Source organism: Hippopotamus amphibius, chromosome 17 (genome assembly GCF_030028045.1).
Source record: "Hippopotamus amphibius kiboko isolate mHipAmp2 chromosome 17, mHipAmp2.hap2, whole genome shotgun sequence".
NCBI lineage: Eukaryota > Metazoa > Chordata > Mammalia > Artiodactyla > Hippopotamidae > Hippopotamus > Hippopotamus amphibius.
Genome location: NC_080202.1, coordinates 14,065,486 through 14,084,226, shown reverse-complemented (window position 1 = coordinate 14,084,226; position 18,741 = coordinate 14,065,486). Strand labels below are relative to the sequence as shown.

At 41.8% G+C, this 18,741-nt stretch overlaps 1 protein-coding gene across 2 annotated transcripts; it reads left to right on the top strand.

Moving 5' to 3' along the window:
- The first annotated feature begins 1 nt into the window (after position 1).
- On the top strand, positions 2-18,691 carry GLOD4 (glyoxalase domain containing 4). 2 transcript variants are annotated; one of them, XM_057715923.1, is made up of 9 exons: positions 2-214; positions 2,146-2,195; positions 2,751-2,871; positions 6,447-6,591; positions 9,382-9,518; positions 10,313-10,399; positions 10,676-10,789; positions 10,881-10,967; positions 17,087-18,688. In XM_057715923.1, exons 1-9 carry the CDS (start codon positions 125-127, stop codon positions 17,150-17,152), a joined length of 897 nt encoding a protein of 298 aa, XP_057571906.1. In that variant the 5' UTR covers positions 2-124; the 3' UTR covers positions 17,153-18,688. The 2 variants fall into 2 exon arrangements, with proteins under 2 accessions (XP_057571906.1, XP_057571907.1); XM_057715924.1 differs by lacking the exon at positions 2-214 and adding an exon at positions 263-1,760 and having other exon boundaries at positions 17,087-18,691.
- Positions 18,692-18,741: the final 50 nt, after the last annotated feature.

The window sequence follows — 18,741 nt, the reverse complement described above, 5'->3', positions numbered from 1 at the left end:
TCCCCCGCGCCGTGGACTGCGTCACGGAAGCGCGCCGGCGGCGGCCAGTGACGTCACCACCGCGCCGGCGTCCTCTGTGGGTGGAGGACGCTGTACGCGTGACTGCAGGGTAGAGTAGGTGGTCATGGCGACTCGCCGGCTTCTGCACTTCGTGTTCAAAGTGGGAAACCGCTTCCAGACGGCGTGTTTCTATCGTGATGTCCTGGGGATGAAGGTGCAGACGGGGCGGAGAGGGGCTGGCGCGCGAGGGGGGCGCGGGCGGCTGAGCCCCACCTGACCGAGGGAGGGGAGAAACGGGTGTGATGTGAATGTCAACGGGAACCCGGGTGTCCAACCTCAGCCCCTGGACTTCCTATTAGTTCTGTGGTTTTCAGCTTCAGGAAGTGTCGCGAGTCGCGTCTTGGGTTAGGTGGACTTTGAAAGGGGGCTCACACTTACTAGTCGCTGATTGTGTGTCCTACACACTACCTTCCATTTAAGTTCATTCACAAATGCTTATTCCTGCCCTTGGGAATCTTCCAGTCTAGTGGGAAAGACAGGAAATAAAAAGTTATGTAATACTCTTCTGGTGAACAAGGACTCTCTTCTGGCTTGGAGCCTTTCGGTTTACATATAATAATTCAGAGTTCTGCTTTTCTTGGGGCTGGTTTGAATGGTCTCTTGGATATTCAGTCTCTCTGGCTGAGTGCTCCAACTCTTCTCTCAACAATCCAGATCTAAGTGTGAAGTCAGAACCCATCCTTCTCTCCAACACCCGAAAGTGGCCCCTGTCCAGCCCCGAGCAGCTGTGATTCTGCAGAGATCCCTTGGGTGGCAAGCACAGGTGCAAGCTATTGGGAGCTCCTGATAAGCAGGGACTTTAGATGTTGTCAACTGAAAGAAAAATGCACGACCTAAAATTTTCGCGTTAAATTTTATTTCGACTATGGCTTGCAAGGCAGCCTCTCAGATAGCTCTGAAGAACTGCTCCAGAGACGCAAGGGAGGAGCTAGAATAAATATGAGTTTTTTGCTGGGCGGGACCCCAAAACCATGTAGTGGAACTTCAAAAGATTACTGCTAATCACAAAAACAGACATCTCAAGTTAATGACTTTAGTGCTTTTCTTTGTATGGAAAGATGGGTTCTGGGTTCATTGAAATTATTCCTTAGATATGCATCTTAAATATCTAGGGCCAGTATCTAAAGCATAGAATGCTTTCTTGTTTTTCTCCATCCTGAATTCCCCTCAAGATGCACTGTTGGTGGGCGACTACAGTAGTTGATGCTCTGGTTCTTGTAGAAACGGAATTGCAGGCAACATTCTTCGTTTACAGTATGCAAGAGTGCAATTTACTGTAGAGACACCGCAGGAAATAATTCATGGAGACCTTGCACTTGAGTTGACCTCTAAAGTTAGGTAGGATTTCCACAGACCTAGATTAGAGGTCTGAATAGCCAATGCAAAGGTAAAATATGTTTGGGAAGCACCACTAGTTTTATGTGTCTTTAGCTTAGATTACCTAGTTGAAGTTGAGGAGATGGAGTACTGGGACAAATAGGCTGGGATTGCTTCTGATAGAATCTTGAATAATTGGGATTTTATGTCATAGTAAGTGGGGAGCTCTCTTACATTTTAGAACAGGGCAGTGATGTGATCAGAGCTGTGTTTTAGAGGCTTAATCTTGTGGTAGTGTTAAGAGATCAAGAAGGATGATTTCTAATACTCTGAGAGAAGTGATGGGAGCTTGAACTGGAGCCCTAGCTGTGGAACTCAGAAAGGTAAATAGAAACTGACATATTGACAGCCTACTGTGTAGTAGGTTCTGTGTCAAATGCTTTAATAAATTATCTATTTTCACAAAATATTAGGATCCCAAGCATCATTCTCCAAGTTGCACAACTGTTGAGTGAAGGCCACACTTTTTTCACTATATAGTACTGCTTCCCAGTCTAAATAGATTTCACAACTTTGCTTGGTTGCCTGACCCTTGCTACCAAGCAGTTCTTTCTTACTTCTAACTACTTTCAGCCTGGGAAAGATATGCAGCTCATTATCTGTTGGTCTTACATGCAAAGCTTATAAAGAATAATGTCTGTGTTTTGACATTGTAGTTTGTGCTAAATGTGCTGTGTGTAGTACCATTTATTCTAATTTCCTTATCAGATTCTTCGGCATGAGGAGTTTGAGGAAGGCTGCAAAGCTGCCTGTAATGGGTATGATCCCTTATTTCTTAAAATCTCCTTTAGGCTTTCTGAATACCCCTGGAGAACAGAAAGCAGTTTCTCAAAGCGAGTAGAAGGCAGCAGGATACATTAAGGAGGCAATAAGTTAGGAAGGCAGCTTCAGGGTCACAAGTAAGTATATGCTGTGGATGAAGCAACGTCTTATGGAGTATCTCTTAAGCTTAGTAGCCATGGCAAGAAGTTCCAAGGGCAGGTGGGAATTGCATGCTTGTTGACGAATATACAAAAAGTAAGTTAAGCTCAGGTGGGAAAACTGTCCCTGTAGGATTCAGCTCCCTACTTTAAAAAAAAGGTAAATGAATCTTTCCCTCAAGTAAGTGCCAGACAGATGGCCTTTGGAGCCTTTGGTGATGGGGCCCATGAGCTGTCCGCAGCTGCTCTTAGCACCGGCTGAGGTCATCTCATCCTTATGGGTACTTGGAGGACCAGAAGGGACTGCCCACCTCTCTGTCCCAATAGTTCTTTGGGGTGGCCTGAAGCAGATTTTGTCTGTGGTCACTGGGTTCATTTTTTTCATTTTTCTAGGCCTTATGATGGGAAATGGAGTAAAACAATGGTGGGATTTGGACCTGAGGATGATCATTTTGTTGCAGAACTGACTTACAATTATGGCATCGGCGATTACAAGCTTGGCAATGACTTCATGGTAAATATCATTTTGTTCTAGCAGATTTTGGGCTGTACCTTTCAGAGAGGTCATGGATACATGTGTAGATAATGATGAGCACTGAACTGGAGGCTTTGGGGTGCAGTTTAGTGATTAGTTTTATGGTGTTTTCTATTTAAAAAAGAACAAAACCAAAAAACCTGCTTGGGCACCCTGTCTCTGAGCTGGCTTCAGAATAAAATGTGTTATCCCAGCATTTAGGAATCAAGATCAAGACTTGGAGACAGCTTTGAAGGAGACAAGTCTCCCCCGGGAGAATGACTGAAACATGAGAGGTAGAAGGGCCAGGGTCATTGGCTCGTCAGGTCCTAATCACCATCCAGAGAAATATTTTCTCTCTAGTGGACAGTTGTGATTGGGATGGGCAGTTACAGTCAATCCTAGTCAGAGAAAAATCTGAGCAGGTTCTAAGGATAGAAAGAAGATGTCATTGCATGCACTGCATTCATTCATTCATTCAAGAATTCGAGTTACTGTGCACCTGTTATAGTAATAGTATCTGCCACTAGCTGAGCAGTCACTGTGTGAGATGTAATGTCGCTGGGCCCAAATACATAGCAAGAGAGGAGTAACTAGTTCTTACTCAGAATCTACTGAGTGAATCTACCTCATGCTAGATGTTATTTTGGTCATTGGATCTCATTATTCCTGTTAACTCATGTTAAAATAATGGTACCTAGATGGATTTTATATGAGGATCAGATATCTATAAAGTGTTTTGTGAATGGAAAGGACTGCTCGGATTTAACTTACTAATACATTTTTCTCTTTCTCACTCTCCAAGCCTCTCACTAATTTATTCATTTAACAGATGTTTATTGTGATTTGCTCTATGCCATGTTCCCTGGCCTAGGGAGCTTCCTGTCTGATGCGGGAAACAAGTAAAGAGACAACAAGGATACAGTGTGATAAGTGCTAAGGACAGGGGAATGTGGCAACACACAGGAGGAATTTCCAGCCTATTCTCCGATAGATGAGAGTGCAGGGAAGGCTTCCCAGAAGTGATATCTGAGCCAGGTGAGGGGGGGTCAGGGTAGGAGGGTGAGGTGGCTGTCCTCAGCACGTGCACAGGCCTGGAGGTGAGAGGGAGCGTGGCACTCAGAGAACTGTGAGTAGTCCAGTCTGGCTGGAGCTTAGTGTGTGAAGAAGGGAGTGGGTTGAGTTGAGGTTGGGGGAGTAAGCTGGCGCCACATCATATGAGGACGTTTGGACTTTATTCTAAAGCAGAATGGAGCCATTTTTAAGCAGGGGAATGACCTGGTATTTGCAGTGTATAAGAATCCCTGGCTGGAGCAGGGAGGTTGGGTTGGCAGGGAGCAAGACTGGAAGTGAGGCAACTAGCTCAAAGAATATACAGCGACCAGCAGCTCCTTAACTAACAAACGTGGCAGTAGTGGGAGACGGAGAGAGTGGATGGGTTGGAGAGATATCGGAGGTAGGGTTCATAGGATTTGGTGATTGTCTGCGAGGGTCTCTTCGTGTTTCTCCTTATCTTTCTTTTCTTTACTCTCCAAATTTAAATCAGGGAGAGAAAAAAAGAGCAAAACCATCTTGGTGCCATGAACATCTAACTGGCTCAAGTCAAATGTTGATCGGTGGACCTGCAGGTGCTCGAGGTCATGCAGGTGGAGAACAGCTTGGTGGCCCCACTGTGGGTCTTCCCAGGAGGCTTTGGTAGTAAGAGAACGCTGATGAGCGATACCTTCTGTGCTCCTCAGTTCATGGAACAAAAAGAAAAACAGGGTAAATAGAACTCCCATATGTATAAAAAAACCCCTATATAGGAAAAAGAAGAGCAACGAGAATTTTTCTTTTGAGGGCAAAAACTATGAACAGACAGTCCACCGAAATCGGAAGTCTCTTAAACATTGAAAAATGTTCAGCTTCCAAGCTGCCATTTGTCACCTATCAGATTGGCAAAAATCAAAAGGCGTGATAGCACACTGTGTGAGGAAGGCTGTGGGAAACTGCCACACTCATGCATTACTGGTGCAGCCTCAGTTTGGCAGTATCACAATAATTAGTGCATTTACCCTTTGACCTTGCACTTTCACTTCTAGGGGTTTAGTTTACATAACAAGTATGTGAAATGACCTATGTATTAAATTATTTATTAAATACCATATTCACACAACTCGGAATTTACTGAGTGCCTACTATGTGCCAGGCAGTGTTCCACAAACTTTGGATAAGCAGACAAATATCTATGCCTGGCAGGGGAGGGGGCCCAGGGCCAGACACACAATAAATAATACATTTGAATGAATGAATGAATGTTATTTTCAAGGTGATCGTTGTAATGGGGGAAGAACAGAGCAGAGTAAGGAGGGTTGGGAGTATGGGGCAAATGACCAGCTTTAATTTTAAGTGGGGTGTTGAGAGCAGGTTTCTGTGAGGAGGTGACATTTGAGCAAAGACTAAAAGGAGATAAGGGAGTTAGCCGCGTGGATATCTCAGGGAAGAGCATTTCAGCTAGAAAATAGTCGGTACAAAAGCCCTCAAACAGCGCTTGGCACGTTTGAGAAAATGTGAGGAGGCCAGCATGGCTGGAATTGAGCCAGGGGAGTGGGGAGGAGATGGGGTCAGAAACGACATGGGTTAGATTGTCTTGGCCCTTTCAGGCCATTGCAAGCCATCCCTGAGTGAAGTCAGGAACCATCAAGGGTCTAAGCAGAGGAAAAACAACATGGGGTGTCGTCTTGAGAACAGACGGTGGCATGGGTTCCAGAAAGTTTACTCCGGCTGCACAGTGGATGATGGATTGACAAGACTGGAGGCAGAGAGAGGCTGATCTACAATCCAGGCTAGAAACGTGGCCAGACGTATCGGAAGGCAGTGCACATTCTTAGGTATTTTGATTAAATTTAAATAGAGGAATTCCCTGGTGGCGCAGTGGTTAAGAATCCGCCTGCCAATGCAGGGGACATGGGTTTAATCCCTGGTCTGGGAAGATCCCACATGCTGTGGAGCATCGAAGCCCATGCGCCACAACTACTGAGCCAGCACACCTAGAACCCGTGTTGCAGAACAAGAGAAGCCACTGCACTGAAGCCCGCACACCACAAGGAAGCGTAGTTCCCACTCACTGCAACTAGAGAAAGCCCGCACAGAGCAACAAAGACCCAATGCAGTGAAAAAATAAATTTTTTTTAAAATAAAAAACAAATAAATAATAAATAAAAATATAAACCTGTTCTTAAAATGAAAAAATAAAAAGCAAAAATAAAAGCAAAACATTTTAAATAAGTAGCTGGCGAGCCAAGGGTAAGATCAAGATTATTCTGACCAGATCTTGAAAATGAGGAGAGATTATCTTTGGTATTAAATGGATCAAATTTCTCTGGCATTTGAGTTTCTGTCCTACGATTCATGAAGTTTGGAATCTTTGTGAGAGAAAAATGTCCAAAACCTAGTTTAAAATCACTAGCAGAAAATTTTGAGTGTCAGTTAAATCTTAGGTGATTTGACATAAAGGCAATGGGGTTTTGCTTCATTTTCTCCTATGAAAGGTCTGTTGTGATTATGCACTAGAGTGATACTGTTGTTCGTCACAGGGTATCACGCTCGCTTCTAACCAGGCTGTCAGCAACGCCAGGAAGCTGGAGTGGCCGCTCAATGAAGTGGCAGAAGGTGTTTTTGAAACCAAAGCCCCGGGAGGATATAAGTTCTATTTGCAGAACCAGAGTCCACCTCAGTCAGGTAATTATCCCCAGACCGACAGAAGCCATCTGTCTAAAGGCATCTTTAGATGGAAGGAGAGAGGGAGCTCAATTTCTGTCTCCTGTGGAGTCTTTCTCTATTGACATGACACGTCTGTCCCAAACCAGTATTGTTATTTGTCCTCTAAGAAATTGTATTCTCATATCAGAACTTCAGTGCATCACTATAGGGGTTCTGGACTGGTTCTACCCTGCTGGTAATGTATCTGTTTAGGATACTTTCAGCTGCAAATATCAGATGCCCAACTCTAGCTTGAACGGTAAGCAAATGTTTTAGTTCACAGAGCAGGCATTTTCTAGGTAGAAAAGACTTCAGGGTTAGTTGATTCGGCAGCTCAGCAAGGGCATCAAGAACCCAAATCTCTCTTTTCATCCTCTTGTCCGCAGGGGTCTGCTTCTCCCCATCAGGGTGGTAGGGTGGCTGCCAGTAGCGGTTGGGGCTGCCCACCTCCACATTCTCATCTGGTAGGAGAAAGAAAAACTGACTTCCTGTGGCTGTTTTTTAAAAGCAAAGCAAGACCTTCCTAGAATCTTCCAGCAACTTCCTGGTCAGAATCGATTCACATACCTGCTCCTGAACTGATCTCTGGCAAGGAAGAGAAATAGGGTTATCCTTAGACCAGTTAGTCATATCCCCCAGCTGAGGTCAGTTTCCCAGACAATAGTGCTGGTTCTCGATGAGGGTGGGTGAATGAAGTGAGGAGCCCGCCACCCTGACCGCCACAGCGAGCAGGAGAGAAACTGCAACGTTTCAGGTACCCCAGAGTCATCCTCATCATATGTGTGTGTAATTCCTGCAAATCCTGCTACCTGCTCTGCCAAGAGAAAAACGAAAGCAAGAAGAGGGGGAAAAAATACTGGTGAATAGCAAGGGCACCTCTGCCTGCCATTCAGTCAGTGAACACCCCTAAATGGACCTGAGGTGGACACATTGTCTTTCCCCCGCTGGTCCCAGATGCCCCTCCTACTGAGTCTGACTGTCGTGTTTAATGCTGCTTGCTTTTCATCCGGAGCTCAGCAAAAGAAAGAGTGATCGTTCCAGTGCGGGAGGTTAGACTGGTGCTGTGGGACCTACTGAGAGATAGTATTTCTGAACTGCACTGGTGATGTAAGGGATTTTTATGAGTATTTCTAATTGATAGGTGATTGGTGCTTTATATACTAACTTTGAAACTTAACTGCTGACAGTAATTCCACTGTACATATTTTCCCTAATCTTAATGATGTTTCAGTGCATAAAATAGTGGAGGGCCCCACAATCTTAAGATGTTTTGTTGTCTGGAATGATAATACCTTTGGGGCATTAATTTCTGGTTGGTAATATAGTCAAATCTATCAGTCTAGCTGGTGTCCATCCTTCTTTGAATGAATCACTCCTGTGTAGTTTCAGCCACTGCCAACTGTTCCTGCCCCTGCAGCCCTTCAGGGTCTGAGTCAGCTGAAAGTTGTTGATTTCTCAATGAATGGGGATTAATTAAGTCTGCCAGGGAGAGGCACCTGTGAGAAACACCTTGCTTTAGTCATGGTATTGCTAGCCTTAGCAAATGAGACTCAGGCAGTGAAGAGAAATGTATTAAATTTCTCATAGTCAGCTATAGACTTGGAACAGCCCTTCCAAAAGTCACTTAACAATGTAAAAATTCCCAATAATGTTAAGTGTTTTAATGTAACTTTTATTCTTTTTACAAAAAATAGATTTTCCCCTCTAGACAAACAGATAAACAAAAACAAGAAAGAAGAAAACAGATAACCACTGTTAACATTTTAGAGTATATCTTTACAATCTTTTATCAAAAGAAATAAATATATAATTAAATATATATGGGATTCCATTGTGTGAGATCATAGGAAGAGAGACAGTTGTCTATTGTTAGATATTCACGTTGTCTCTAGCATCTCATTGCTATGAGCAGCACTTCCATGAGTGTCTTGGTGATGAAAGCCCTTCATACATCCACAGTTACTTCTTTAATTGCTGAACATGGGATTGCTCTTTCAAAAGCAGTGGACATTTTTTAGATACGTTCTGTCAAATTGTTGCCCAGAAATGTACTAATTTACCCTCTGCCATTACATGATTGTGGTTTTTCTGGCTGCACTATAACAGTTAATACTGTGAACTTGTACAGTTATTTGCCAGGTAGATAACAAAATATTTTACTTGAATATGCTTTCATATGTCGGTTGACCATTCCAGTTTCTCCGTTTGTGGATTACCACTTCTTGCCTTTTGCCTTTTTTCTAGGATGTGCATCTTTTTCCTATTGATGTCTAAAGGTCAATTAAACATTAAGGACTTTTTGTCATGTATGTTATTTAAAAAAATGTTTTCTACTTTGTAGTTTATTCTTTAATTTTGATTGTAATTCTTTTTTTTGGTTGTTGTCTAGGAGTTTTCCATTTTGTGTAATTAACCACTTTTTTCTTCAAGATTTTTCTATCTTTAGTGTCAGATTAAACAAAAATCTTTCTCCACCCCCAAATTATTTGAATAAGTACTCACCCATTTCTAGTATTTTCATGGTTTCAGTCTTTAGACTTAATCCTTTAACCCATCAGGAACGTATTTTGCCATTTAGTTTAAAGATGTAGCTTCTTTAGAAGCCAGTTATCTTAATGCCATTTATTGAGTGATGTGCCCTTTCATACTGACTTAAAATCCCTTTCTTATCATAAACTAAATTCTTATATGTACTTGAGCCTGTTTGGGTCCTTCTGTTCCATTCCTTTGTACTGCCCTGTCAATCCCTGCTGTTTCATTACCCTACAGATCCTGTATTAAAAGTAACTCTAGCAGTGTCTGATCTTCAGAAGTCCTTGAACTACTGGTCTAATCTACTGGGAATGAAAATTTATGAAAAAGATGAAAAGAAGCAGAAGGCTTTACTGGGCTATGCTGATAACCAGGTGAGCAATCTTGGAGAAAAATAATCTGATACTTTGAGTTTGGCTTATAAATGAGGTTAACATGAAGGTTATTCTCATAGTTTCTTCATAGCAATTCAACATTTAGAACAGAAAGAAGAAAATAAAAATTGCCAGTAAGCTCACCACCCAGATGTTACTAGATAATTTCCTTTGTTTATATTTGGGGCTGTGTCCTTTCAGGAGTGGATTTGCTGAGTCAGAAGAGATTTAATGCTATAATAATAATCAAGTTTCCTCTTTTTTTTTTTTTTGTTGAATAGCCTACCCTTTGAGCATGAGTTAGTCCTTTCACTTTGACCCAGAAGGTCTACCCCTAGTATTTATTTTACAGACTTACTCATTATGCACAAAGAAGTATATACAAGGTTATCTGCTGTGGCATTGTTTGTATTAGCAAAATATAAGAAATAACCTAAATGCCCTATGGATTCAAGGAATAGTTCAGTGATTTGTGGTTCATCAATAGAATGGATTACTAAGCAGCCATCAAAAAGAATGAGGCCAGTCTTTATGCGCTGAGATGGTAACATTAATTGGAGGAAAACAAGGGACAGAATAATGCATAAATTATGCTACCATTTGTGTTTAAAAAGAGAAAAGGATATATGCCTATGCCATGTATGTAGAAGGATACACAGGAAACTGGTTGCTTCTGGAGTGAGGGTAGAAGGGAGACTTAGAATTTTCTTTATTCCTTTAGCCCAGTTAGAATCTTTTTTTTTAACCACATAACCTGTTGTGAAAAATAAACCTGCTTTATCATGTCTTTTCAGTGTAAGCTGGAGCTGCAGGGCATCCAAGGGGCAGTTGATCATGCAACAGCTTTTGGACGAATTGCCTTTTCTTGCCCCCAGAAAGAGGTAATGTTTGGTACCAGGTCTTTTGTTTAAACTCTGTGACTAGCTGCTTCAAACAGCTCAGGACCTTGGCCCTCCCTTCTCTAGGTTCATGCTAATGATTATGGCTTTGGTACCAAGTTCAACAGTTGTCTCAAGAGCAGCGGAGATAATAAAAATCAAACAAGTGGCACCGGGGTTCTTTCTGGTTGATCTGAGATTCCTCTGGGGCTGCCGAGGACCACGGCGCAAGAGTGGTGTGGGACCCCTTGCTCACTTTGCCTTTTTGTTTTCCTCAAGTTGTCAGACTTAGAAGACTTGATGAAAAGGGAGAACCAGAAGATTCTGACTCCCCTGGTGAGTCTGGACACTCCAGGGAAAGCAACAGTGCAGGTGATCATTCTGGCCGACCCTGTAAGTATTACCCAGGAATGGGACAGGCTGCACCAGGGCTTTCTTCTGAGGTGTCCTTTTTGCCAAATTTCTTTTCTCTCTCTTGGCATAGGATGGACATGAAATTTGTTTTGTGGGGGATGAAGCATTTCGAGAACTCTCAAAGATGGATCCAGAAGGAAGCAAATTATTGGATGACGTGAGTCTCATTTCTAAATTTATATCACCTCCGGCCCAAGGGGGTGGTGTTAAATGTGTATGAAGGGCCCAAGCATGAGGGGCCAGTTCTTACTTTCAGAACCGTGTCCTTTTGCTGTTTTGGTGACTTTTGAGCCAGAGGCTGTGTCAACTTCATTGCCACCTATGGGACTCTTATCTGGGGGCAGCATTTGTGCCTTCCCTCCACCTCGGGCTGCCTTAGGGAACCTGGGCAACCCGTATTGCTAAATACATCACTCTTTTGCTCGGTGACCAGAAGTGTCTGGACACCACCTCCTCTCACTGCCCTTAGCTCCTTGGTGATCTCTTCTCCATTCTACAGCATCGTCCTCTTCCTTTCTAGCAAATTGTTCTCATAAGCATACAGACTAACTGCAGTAGCTTCTAAAAGTCTTTTATTTACCCCCTATCCCATCTCCAGGTTTCTTTTAAAAATCTCCCTACACACTGTTTGTACTTCTTACTCCCTGTGCACACTTCACTCTGTTCTGCACTGGCTCCTGTCATGTAGTGAGACGCTCTCCTTGACATCATCGGTGACCTCCTCTTCCCAAATCCAGCAACTGTTCATCTGTCCTCATCAAACATGATCTTTCAGCAGCCTCTCGGTTAGCAAATTGGCTAGACTGTTCTTGCTCTTTCATATCACTGACCAGCTTCCTCTTCTTTTGAGCTCTCTTCTCCCTTGATGTTGGGGATCTTGTCATCTTCCTATCTCTCTGACAGCTTCCCCTCAGCCACAGCCACCTTTTTCTGTGACTGATCCTGAAATGATTTTGCCCACTTTCCCACTTTGGCTGTCTTTTACTTTCCCGTTATACAATCTTTCTCTTCTCTGAGTAGAAGTTACTTGCCACTCTGGTTACCTCTGCACTAAGCTTCAGCCATTGTCCATTCTCGACTTCCTGATTCCTTGTTCCCACTCCTCCCTAAGCTCTAAATGAGCATTTTTTAAAATTAATTAATTAATTTGGCTGCATTGGGTCTTCGTTGCTGCACGTGGACTTTCTCTAGTTGCGGCGAGCGGGGGTTGGTCTTCATTGCGGTGCTTGGGCTTCTCATTGTGGTGCTTGGGCTTCTCATTGCGGTGGCCTCTCCTGTTGCGGAGCATGGGCCCTAGGCACTTGAACTTCAGTAGTTGCGGCATGTGGGCTCAGTAGTTTTAGCTCGCAGGCTCTAGAGCACAGGCTCAGTAGTTGTGGTGCACGGGCTTAGTTGCTCTGTGGCATGTGGGATCTTCCTGGACCAGGGCTCAAACCTGTGTCCCCTGTATTGGCAGGTATTCTTAACCACCGTGCGCCACCAGGGAAGTCCTAAACAAGCATTTTTTTTTTTAATAAATTTATTTATTTGTTTGTTTATTTATTTTATTGGCTGTGTTGGGTCTTTTTTGCTGTGCACAGGCTTTCTTTTTAGTTGCAGTGAGTTGGGGCTACTCTTCATTGTGGTGTGAGGGCTCCTCATTGCTGTGGCTTCTCTTGTTGTGGAGCACGGGCTCTCGGCGCATGGGCTTCAGTAGTTGCAGCACATGGGCTCAATAGTTGTGGCACACGGGCTTAGTTGCTCCGTGGCACGTGGGATCTTCCTGGAGCAGGAATCGAACCCGTGTCCCCTGCATTGGCAGGCGGATTCTCAACCACTGCGTCACCTAGGAAGCCCATAAACAAGCATTTTTGATTGTTGTTACTCAGGTAAAATATACGTAAAATTTAAATGTACAGAAATTTAGTGTCCACTTTGATGATTTTTGACAGTTACATATACTCGTACAACCACTACTAAAAATATAGGGCATTTTCATCATTATAGAAAGTTCTCTTATGCCCATTTCTAGTTCCTGACCCCTCTTCCCAGCAGCAACTACTGTTCTGTTCTTTTTTTTTAATGTGGACCATTTTTAAAGTCTTTATTGAATTTGCCCCAGTGTTGCCTCTGCTCAATGTTTGGCCCTTTGGTAGCAAGGCATGTGGGATCCCAGCTCCCTGACCAGGGATCGAACCCATACCCCCCTCATTAGAAGGTGAAGTCCCAACCACTGGACCACCAGGGAAGTCCTGCAACTACTATTCTGATTTCTGTCTTATTAATTTTGTCTGTCCTTGGACTTCATATAAATGGAATGGCTTCTTTCAGTCAGTGTATCATTTTTGAGATTCTTCCGTGTAACTGCACATTCCAGAATTCTCTTTTTTTTTTTCTTTTTTTCTGAGTAGTATTCAGTGTTATGAATATAGCAGTTTGGTTATTCATTCTTCCAATGGTGGACATTGGAGTTTTTTCCAGATTTTTATCTATTATAAGGAAGACTGCTAAGAACAGTCTTCTCATGTACCTCTTCTTGTGGACATATGTTTCATTTCTCTTGGGTAAATACCTGGGAGGGGAGCTGCTTTTACTGTCTTAGAAACTGCCAAACAGTTGTCCAAAGTGGTTGAACCGTTTTACACTATCGGCCATGTATGTATAGAAGCGTTCCAACTGCTCTGCGTCCCCACCAACATTTGTGTAGTGTCTTTTGTCCATTTCTTTCCGTAACAGATTTTATTTTTAATACTTCATGATTAAAAATTCCGTATTTACACAAAAGAGTGCAACAAATCCCTGTGTGACTGTCACCAATCAACTCTGCCATAATTTTTCATCATTCCTTTCCACCTCACTTTTTTTTTTTTGCAGCGGGGATGTTTGTTGGAGAATTTAAGGCAAACTTCAGACACCATGTCATTTCAACTCTAAATACTTAAATATTTTATACATTTTAGGATGATTTCAAAAGTAAAAATTACAACATTGTAAAGTAACTATACTCCAATAAAAATTAATTTTTAAAAAGTGAAAATTAAGGAATTTTCTTACATCCCATATCTACATCAAAGCACTTAAAAAATCAGCAGTATATCCTTAATGTCACCTAAAATCCAGTTCTTTTTTTTAAAATAAATTTATTTATTTATTGGCTGCTTTGGGTCTTCATTACTGCACTTGGGCTTTCTCTAGTTGCGGCGAGCAGGGGCTACTCTTTGTTGCAGTGAATGGGCTTCTTATTGTGGTGGCTTCTCTTTTTGTGGAGCACGGGTTCTAGGCTTGTGGGCTTCAGTAGTTGTGGCTCGAGGGCTTAGTTGCTCTGCGGCATGTGGATCTTCCCAGATCAGGAATCAAACCCATGTCGCCTGCACTGGCAGGTGGATTCTTAACTGCACCACCAGGGAAGTCCCTAAAATCCAATTCTTATTAAAATGTCCCTGACCACCTAAAAATGGTTTTATTCAGTTGGTTTGCCCTGTGTATTTTTTTGGTTTCTTTACTGCCCTGTGTACTTTTTACACAGCTTTAATATAATTGGACTTTATCAATACAGAATAATTTATCTGATCCATTGAGTTGCATAACAAACTAATTGAAAGACTCATCTATTTCACATTTTAGCCATTCTCTAACCTCTAAATATGAATTTACTTTTACTTTATGTGTCTTTGCTCACATTATTTTATTCTCTTAGAATGTCCCTTCTCTCATTTGAATATTTGTTTCTTTTTCAAGGCCCATTTAAATTCCTGTTTTAAAGATTTTTGACCATTTTTCTCTTTCTAGTTGATGTGTTGGAGTTCTGGATACGAGTCATTTGTTAGATAATCTGCAAATGCAAGTCCTTTTCCTATTTGATAGCTTCCCTATTTACTTTCTTAATAGTTTTTTGAAGAGCAGACATTTCTCTAAGTCCAATTTATCAACTTTTTCTTTTATGTTTAATGCTTTTTGTATCAGACTAGTGTTATAGCCAAAGAACCTCTTTACTTGGCTAGACCACGGACATTTCAGCTCCACATGCCTTTAACTTAATTTATCTTACTTCAGATCCATTCTTCATTAATATAATAGAAAAATGAAAATTACTATTTTTTAAGTATCTCCTATATTGATGTGTTCTTAAGTGCCTTACGTATATTCTGTAACTCTTTCCATAATCTGCAAGGTGGATAGTATTCCCTTTTCAGATGAGGAAACTGAGGCTGAAAGGAATATGTCACCCAATATTATACATTCAGTAAGTGGTAGGCAAGGGCTTGAACAGAGGCCTTTCAGGTTTCAAAGCCCGTTCTTTTTTTCTCTTCTATATTCTTCTCCCTCCCCTGAACAACAGTGTATATCTGTTACCACAATTGTTTAAGCTAGAATCCTCAGAGTCATTTTTCTTTTAACATTTAATATGCTTTTTATTTTAGAATAGCTTTAGATTTACAAACGGAGCCATTTTTGACTATTGTTTCTCCTCACCCCTCATTCTGTTAGCAATTAATTACCGAGAGCTGTGAGTTCTACCTCTGAAATCTTTTGTCTGTCTCCTTCCCTTGTGAAAAGGCTCTCATTTTTCACCTGCAATACTGCAGAAGCCTCCTCCCACCTTCCAGTCAATCCCTGATGCCAGCAATAGCTTTCTAAAGCATAAATCCAGTAATTTAAAAAACTATTTAATCTTCTAATAGCTCTTTGTGGCTTCTAAGATGAGTTCCAAACTCTGACAGAGCATGTGACATGTCTGGCTATGATCTGCTGTGCTGCCTCTCCTCCCTGACTCACCCCCATTCCAGTCCCAGGGAAATGTTTATATTAATGAAGATATATCTTCTTGCCTCTGCCCAAGGGTTGTTTTTTTTTTCCCCCTCCCCTCTTATTCAACTCATCCTTCAACATTCAGAAGCTCTCTTGGGTTTTTCACACCAGTTTGTTGTTTCTCCCCACTTTCAATGGCTCCTAAAAGACAGAAACTGCTGTGTCTCTGTGGGGTTTTTTGGTCTTCTTTTGCATATTTTTCATTTTTAAATACATTTTACTTTCATCAAAATAAAAAATCAAATAGTCCTAAGATTTTTTTATAGATGCAGTGCAACGATGCCTTATCCCATCTCTGAGTCCCGTTGCCCACAGCAGCCACTTTCAGCTTCACTGTTTGATTTTCAGTTGCAGACATCTTTTGACTTCCTGCTGAGATAGATGAATGATCTTACATTATTTCTCCAACCAGTTAGTTACTCCTTTCTTTTTGGCCTGATATCACTTTGGCTGTGGGCCTATTACAGCAAATACTGCAAGACGGATACACAGACAGACACACACACACCCCTCATCCAAAACAGTTGTTTCCATATCTGAATCCTCAACTATTTTATGTGCTTCTCAAAGCCTTGGACAGTGTCTCTGCTGCCACACCTGAACCCAGCATAATAGCTACCTCGTAATGAAACTGGCATTTTTAAAGATACAGTTGTCCCTCAGTACCTGTGGGGGGTTTCGTTCCAGGACCCATCAGGAATACCAAAATCCGAGGATGCTCAATTCCCGTAGTCATCCCTCCGTATCTGCAGATACAGAACCCATGGATACGGAGGCCTGACTGTAATTCTGCACTTGAATGTGTTTTCCTACCAAACAGTGAATTGGTATATGCTTGGTTGTACTCAACTGGGCGTTTTAAGAGACTTCAGTTCTAAGCTGGGCTTCCCTGCCCTCCCCATCCACAAGCCCCTTTCTATGACCTCAGCCTCATGGAATGATAGGATAAAAGGACTCTCGTGGAACCAAAGCATACTGTTATTAACAAGGCTTGTTTTTTAATTAAGAGGCTGCAAACCAAATAGTACCAACATCAGTGGAATGGCGTGGGAGGAGGCATAGAAAAAGGAAACCCTTCCAGGCTGATTACTAAAACGTCACAATAGCTTTTCACATTTGGTCTCATTATTAGACTGAGTCTCCTGAGCACTAAAGATTCTTGAGAGCCCACCCAGATGCTGAGAGTAACAGCCCTTTCTGTTCCACAGAGCCCACAGCAGGGTGGGCTCGGCCTTGCTCTCCAGCCAGCCGCCAGTCACACTTCCTGGCTGCAGGCTCTGCCCTTTACTCTGACAAGTGAGAACTGACAAGTGATTACTAGATACCCATCAGCATCCTCTGTCAAAGTAAACACAAGACTCTGTAGTGAATGAACATCTTTTAATTGTTAATTTCTTGCTTGTGGGCCGTGCAGTGAGGTACGAAGTAGACTATATGTTTTATTTTATGGACTGAGAATAAATAAATATTCCAATTCTGTTTCTGTAGGCAATGGCAGAAGATAAAAGTGATGAATGGTTTGCTGCACAACATAAACCAAAGGCTTCAGGTTAACAGAAGACATCACGAGGCCTGGCGTGTGCATTATGTGATAAACGCTCTCCTTACTTGGTGGTTTCCTGTACAGGCAAAGAGGCTGGGGCGGTGAAGATTTGCGTGTTTTAATCTTTGAAAGTTCTAATATACTTCAGAGAGAAGATCCTATCATTATCAGTCCATATAGAGGAGAACTCTTGCTGCCATCTGCGCTGTTACTGGAAGGGTCCGTTTTGTGTGTGACTGTATTAGGTTAGTAATAAATTGAACATGACCTTTGGTTGGAGGTGGAGGGAATTTTGATAAATATGTAGATTTAATGAGAAAAACTAAATCCAAATAAATCCAAATCAGTTGCTTATAGCAGGAGTACTTCTAGCACCTGGTGACAGTAGGCTGTTCTGATGTCTTGCTCTGGCAGGGCTTGACATACAAAAACTTTTATAGAAATTTTGTGCCTTGAACTAAAAGCTTTGGTTAACATCCTGACATTCTTTGCTTTAAATTTTTGAGTAGCCAGAGAAAACTGACAGAAGGATCTAATGTGTTATGTTGCTACATGCCTTGCTCTGTGCTAGTTTTTCTCTCTCTATATGTATATTTTTTTTTTCTTTTAATCCTCATAGGAAGAGACCATGTTAGATTTCTTAGTGAAGGATTAGGTGATTTCTTCAGCATGAAAACCTTTCTTTAAAATATTTTCTTGTTTTCTATTTGATTCTGCAGAATAAATAAATTTTAATCACTGGAGACAGAATTAAGTTGGGCATGTTTATTATGAAATGTTTTTTGAAATTATGCTTCAGAAATCAAGCTGTAACAGCCAACCTGAAGACTCATTATTTAAAGCGGTGACCAGGTTCAAACTGTAGGGAAGAAACTGAGGAGATTGGAAAGGATTGACTCAGAAGATACCAGTTCCTGCACGATATACATGAAATTACTTGTAAATCATAGCCTCTGCTGCTCTCCCTTGTTGGCAGGGCGGGGTATGGAAATTTCAGAGTGTTTCAGCTTACCTTCTGATAGCGTGATCTTACCTTCACTGAGAGAAAAAACTCCTTTCCTGGCTCCACAGCACTTTTCACTCCACTTAAATTCTCTGTCTTAGGGAAGCAATTTTGAGTTTCCAAGCAGACCAAGCTATCTGTGTTCCTCCTGTTGACAATTGGTTCACTTGTTTCCTATGCGTGGGGAAATTATTATATGAATTTTGAGTGATCAAGTAAATGCCTCTGATTCTTTAGACTATGATTTGTTGATTCTCAGATTTCCTACTAGATTATTAAGTAATTCTTGACGTTTGTCTCTGGTAACATAAAAGAAACTCTACTTTTCCCAGTGTATTAGGCTGTTGTCATGTGGCTTTTTTTTTTTTTTTTTTTTTTGGTGTGGGATCTTAGTTCCCCGACAGGGATCAAACCCATGCCCCCTGCAGTGGAAGCACAGAATCTTAACCACTGGACCACCAGGAAGTCCCTGATGTGGCCTTCTAAGTTTGTTATAGTAAAATAAATGGTTTCTGTAAGTACTAAACACATGCCAGATTCCTCTTTATTTGTTTATCTTATATTGTAACATACCCCCAGTTTTTTCTCTTAAATGTA

What these genes read in the sequence shown, in the direction of transcription:
- GLOD4 (XM_057715923.1), top strand. Translation starts at nt 125, where the DNA reads ATGGCGACTCGCCGGCTTCTGCACTTCGTGTTCAAAGTGGGAAACCGC. An exon ending in TGCAAAGCTGCCTGTAATGG is followed by an intron (nt 2,196 to 2,750) that starts GTATGATCCCTT and finishes TCATTTTTCTAG; the next exon opens with GCCTTATGATGGGAAATGGA. An exon ending in TGATCATTCTGGCCGACCCT is followed by an intron (nt 10,790 to 10,880) that starts GTAAGTATTACC and finishes CTCTTGGCATAG; the next exon opens with GATGGACATGAAATTTGTTT.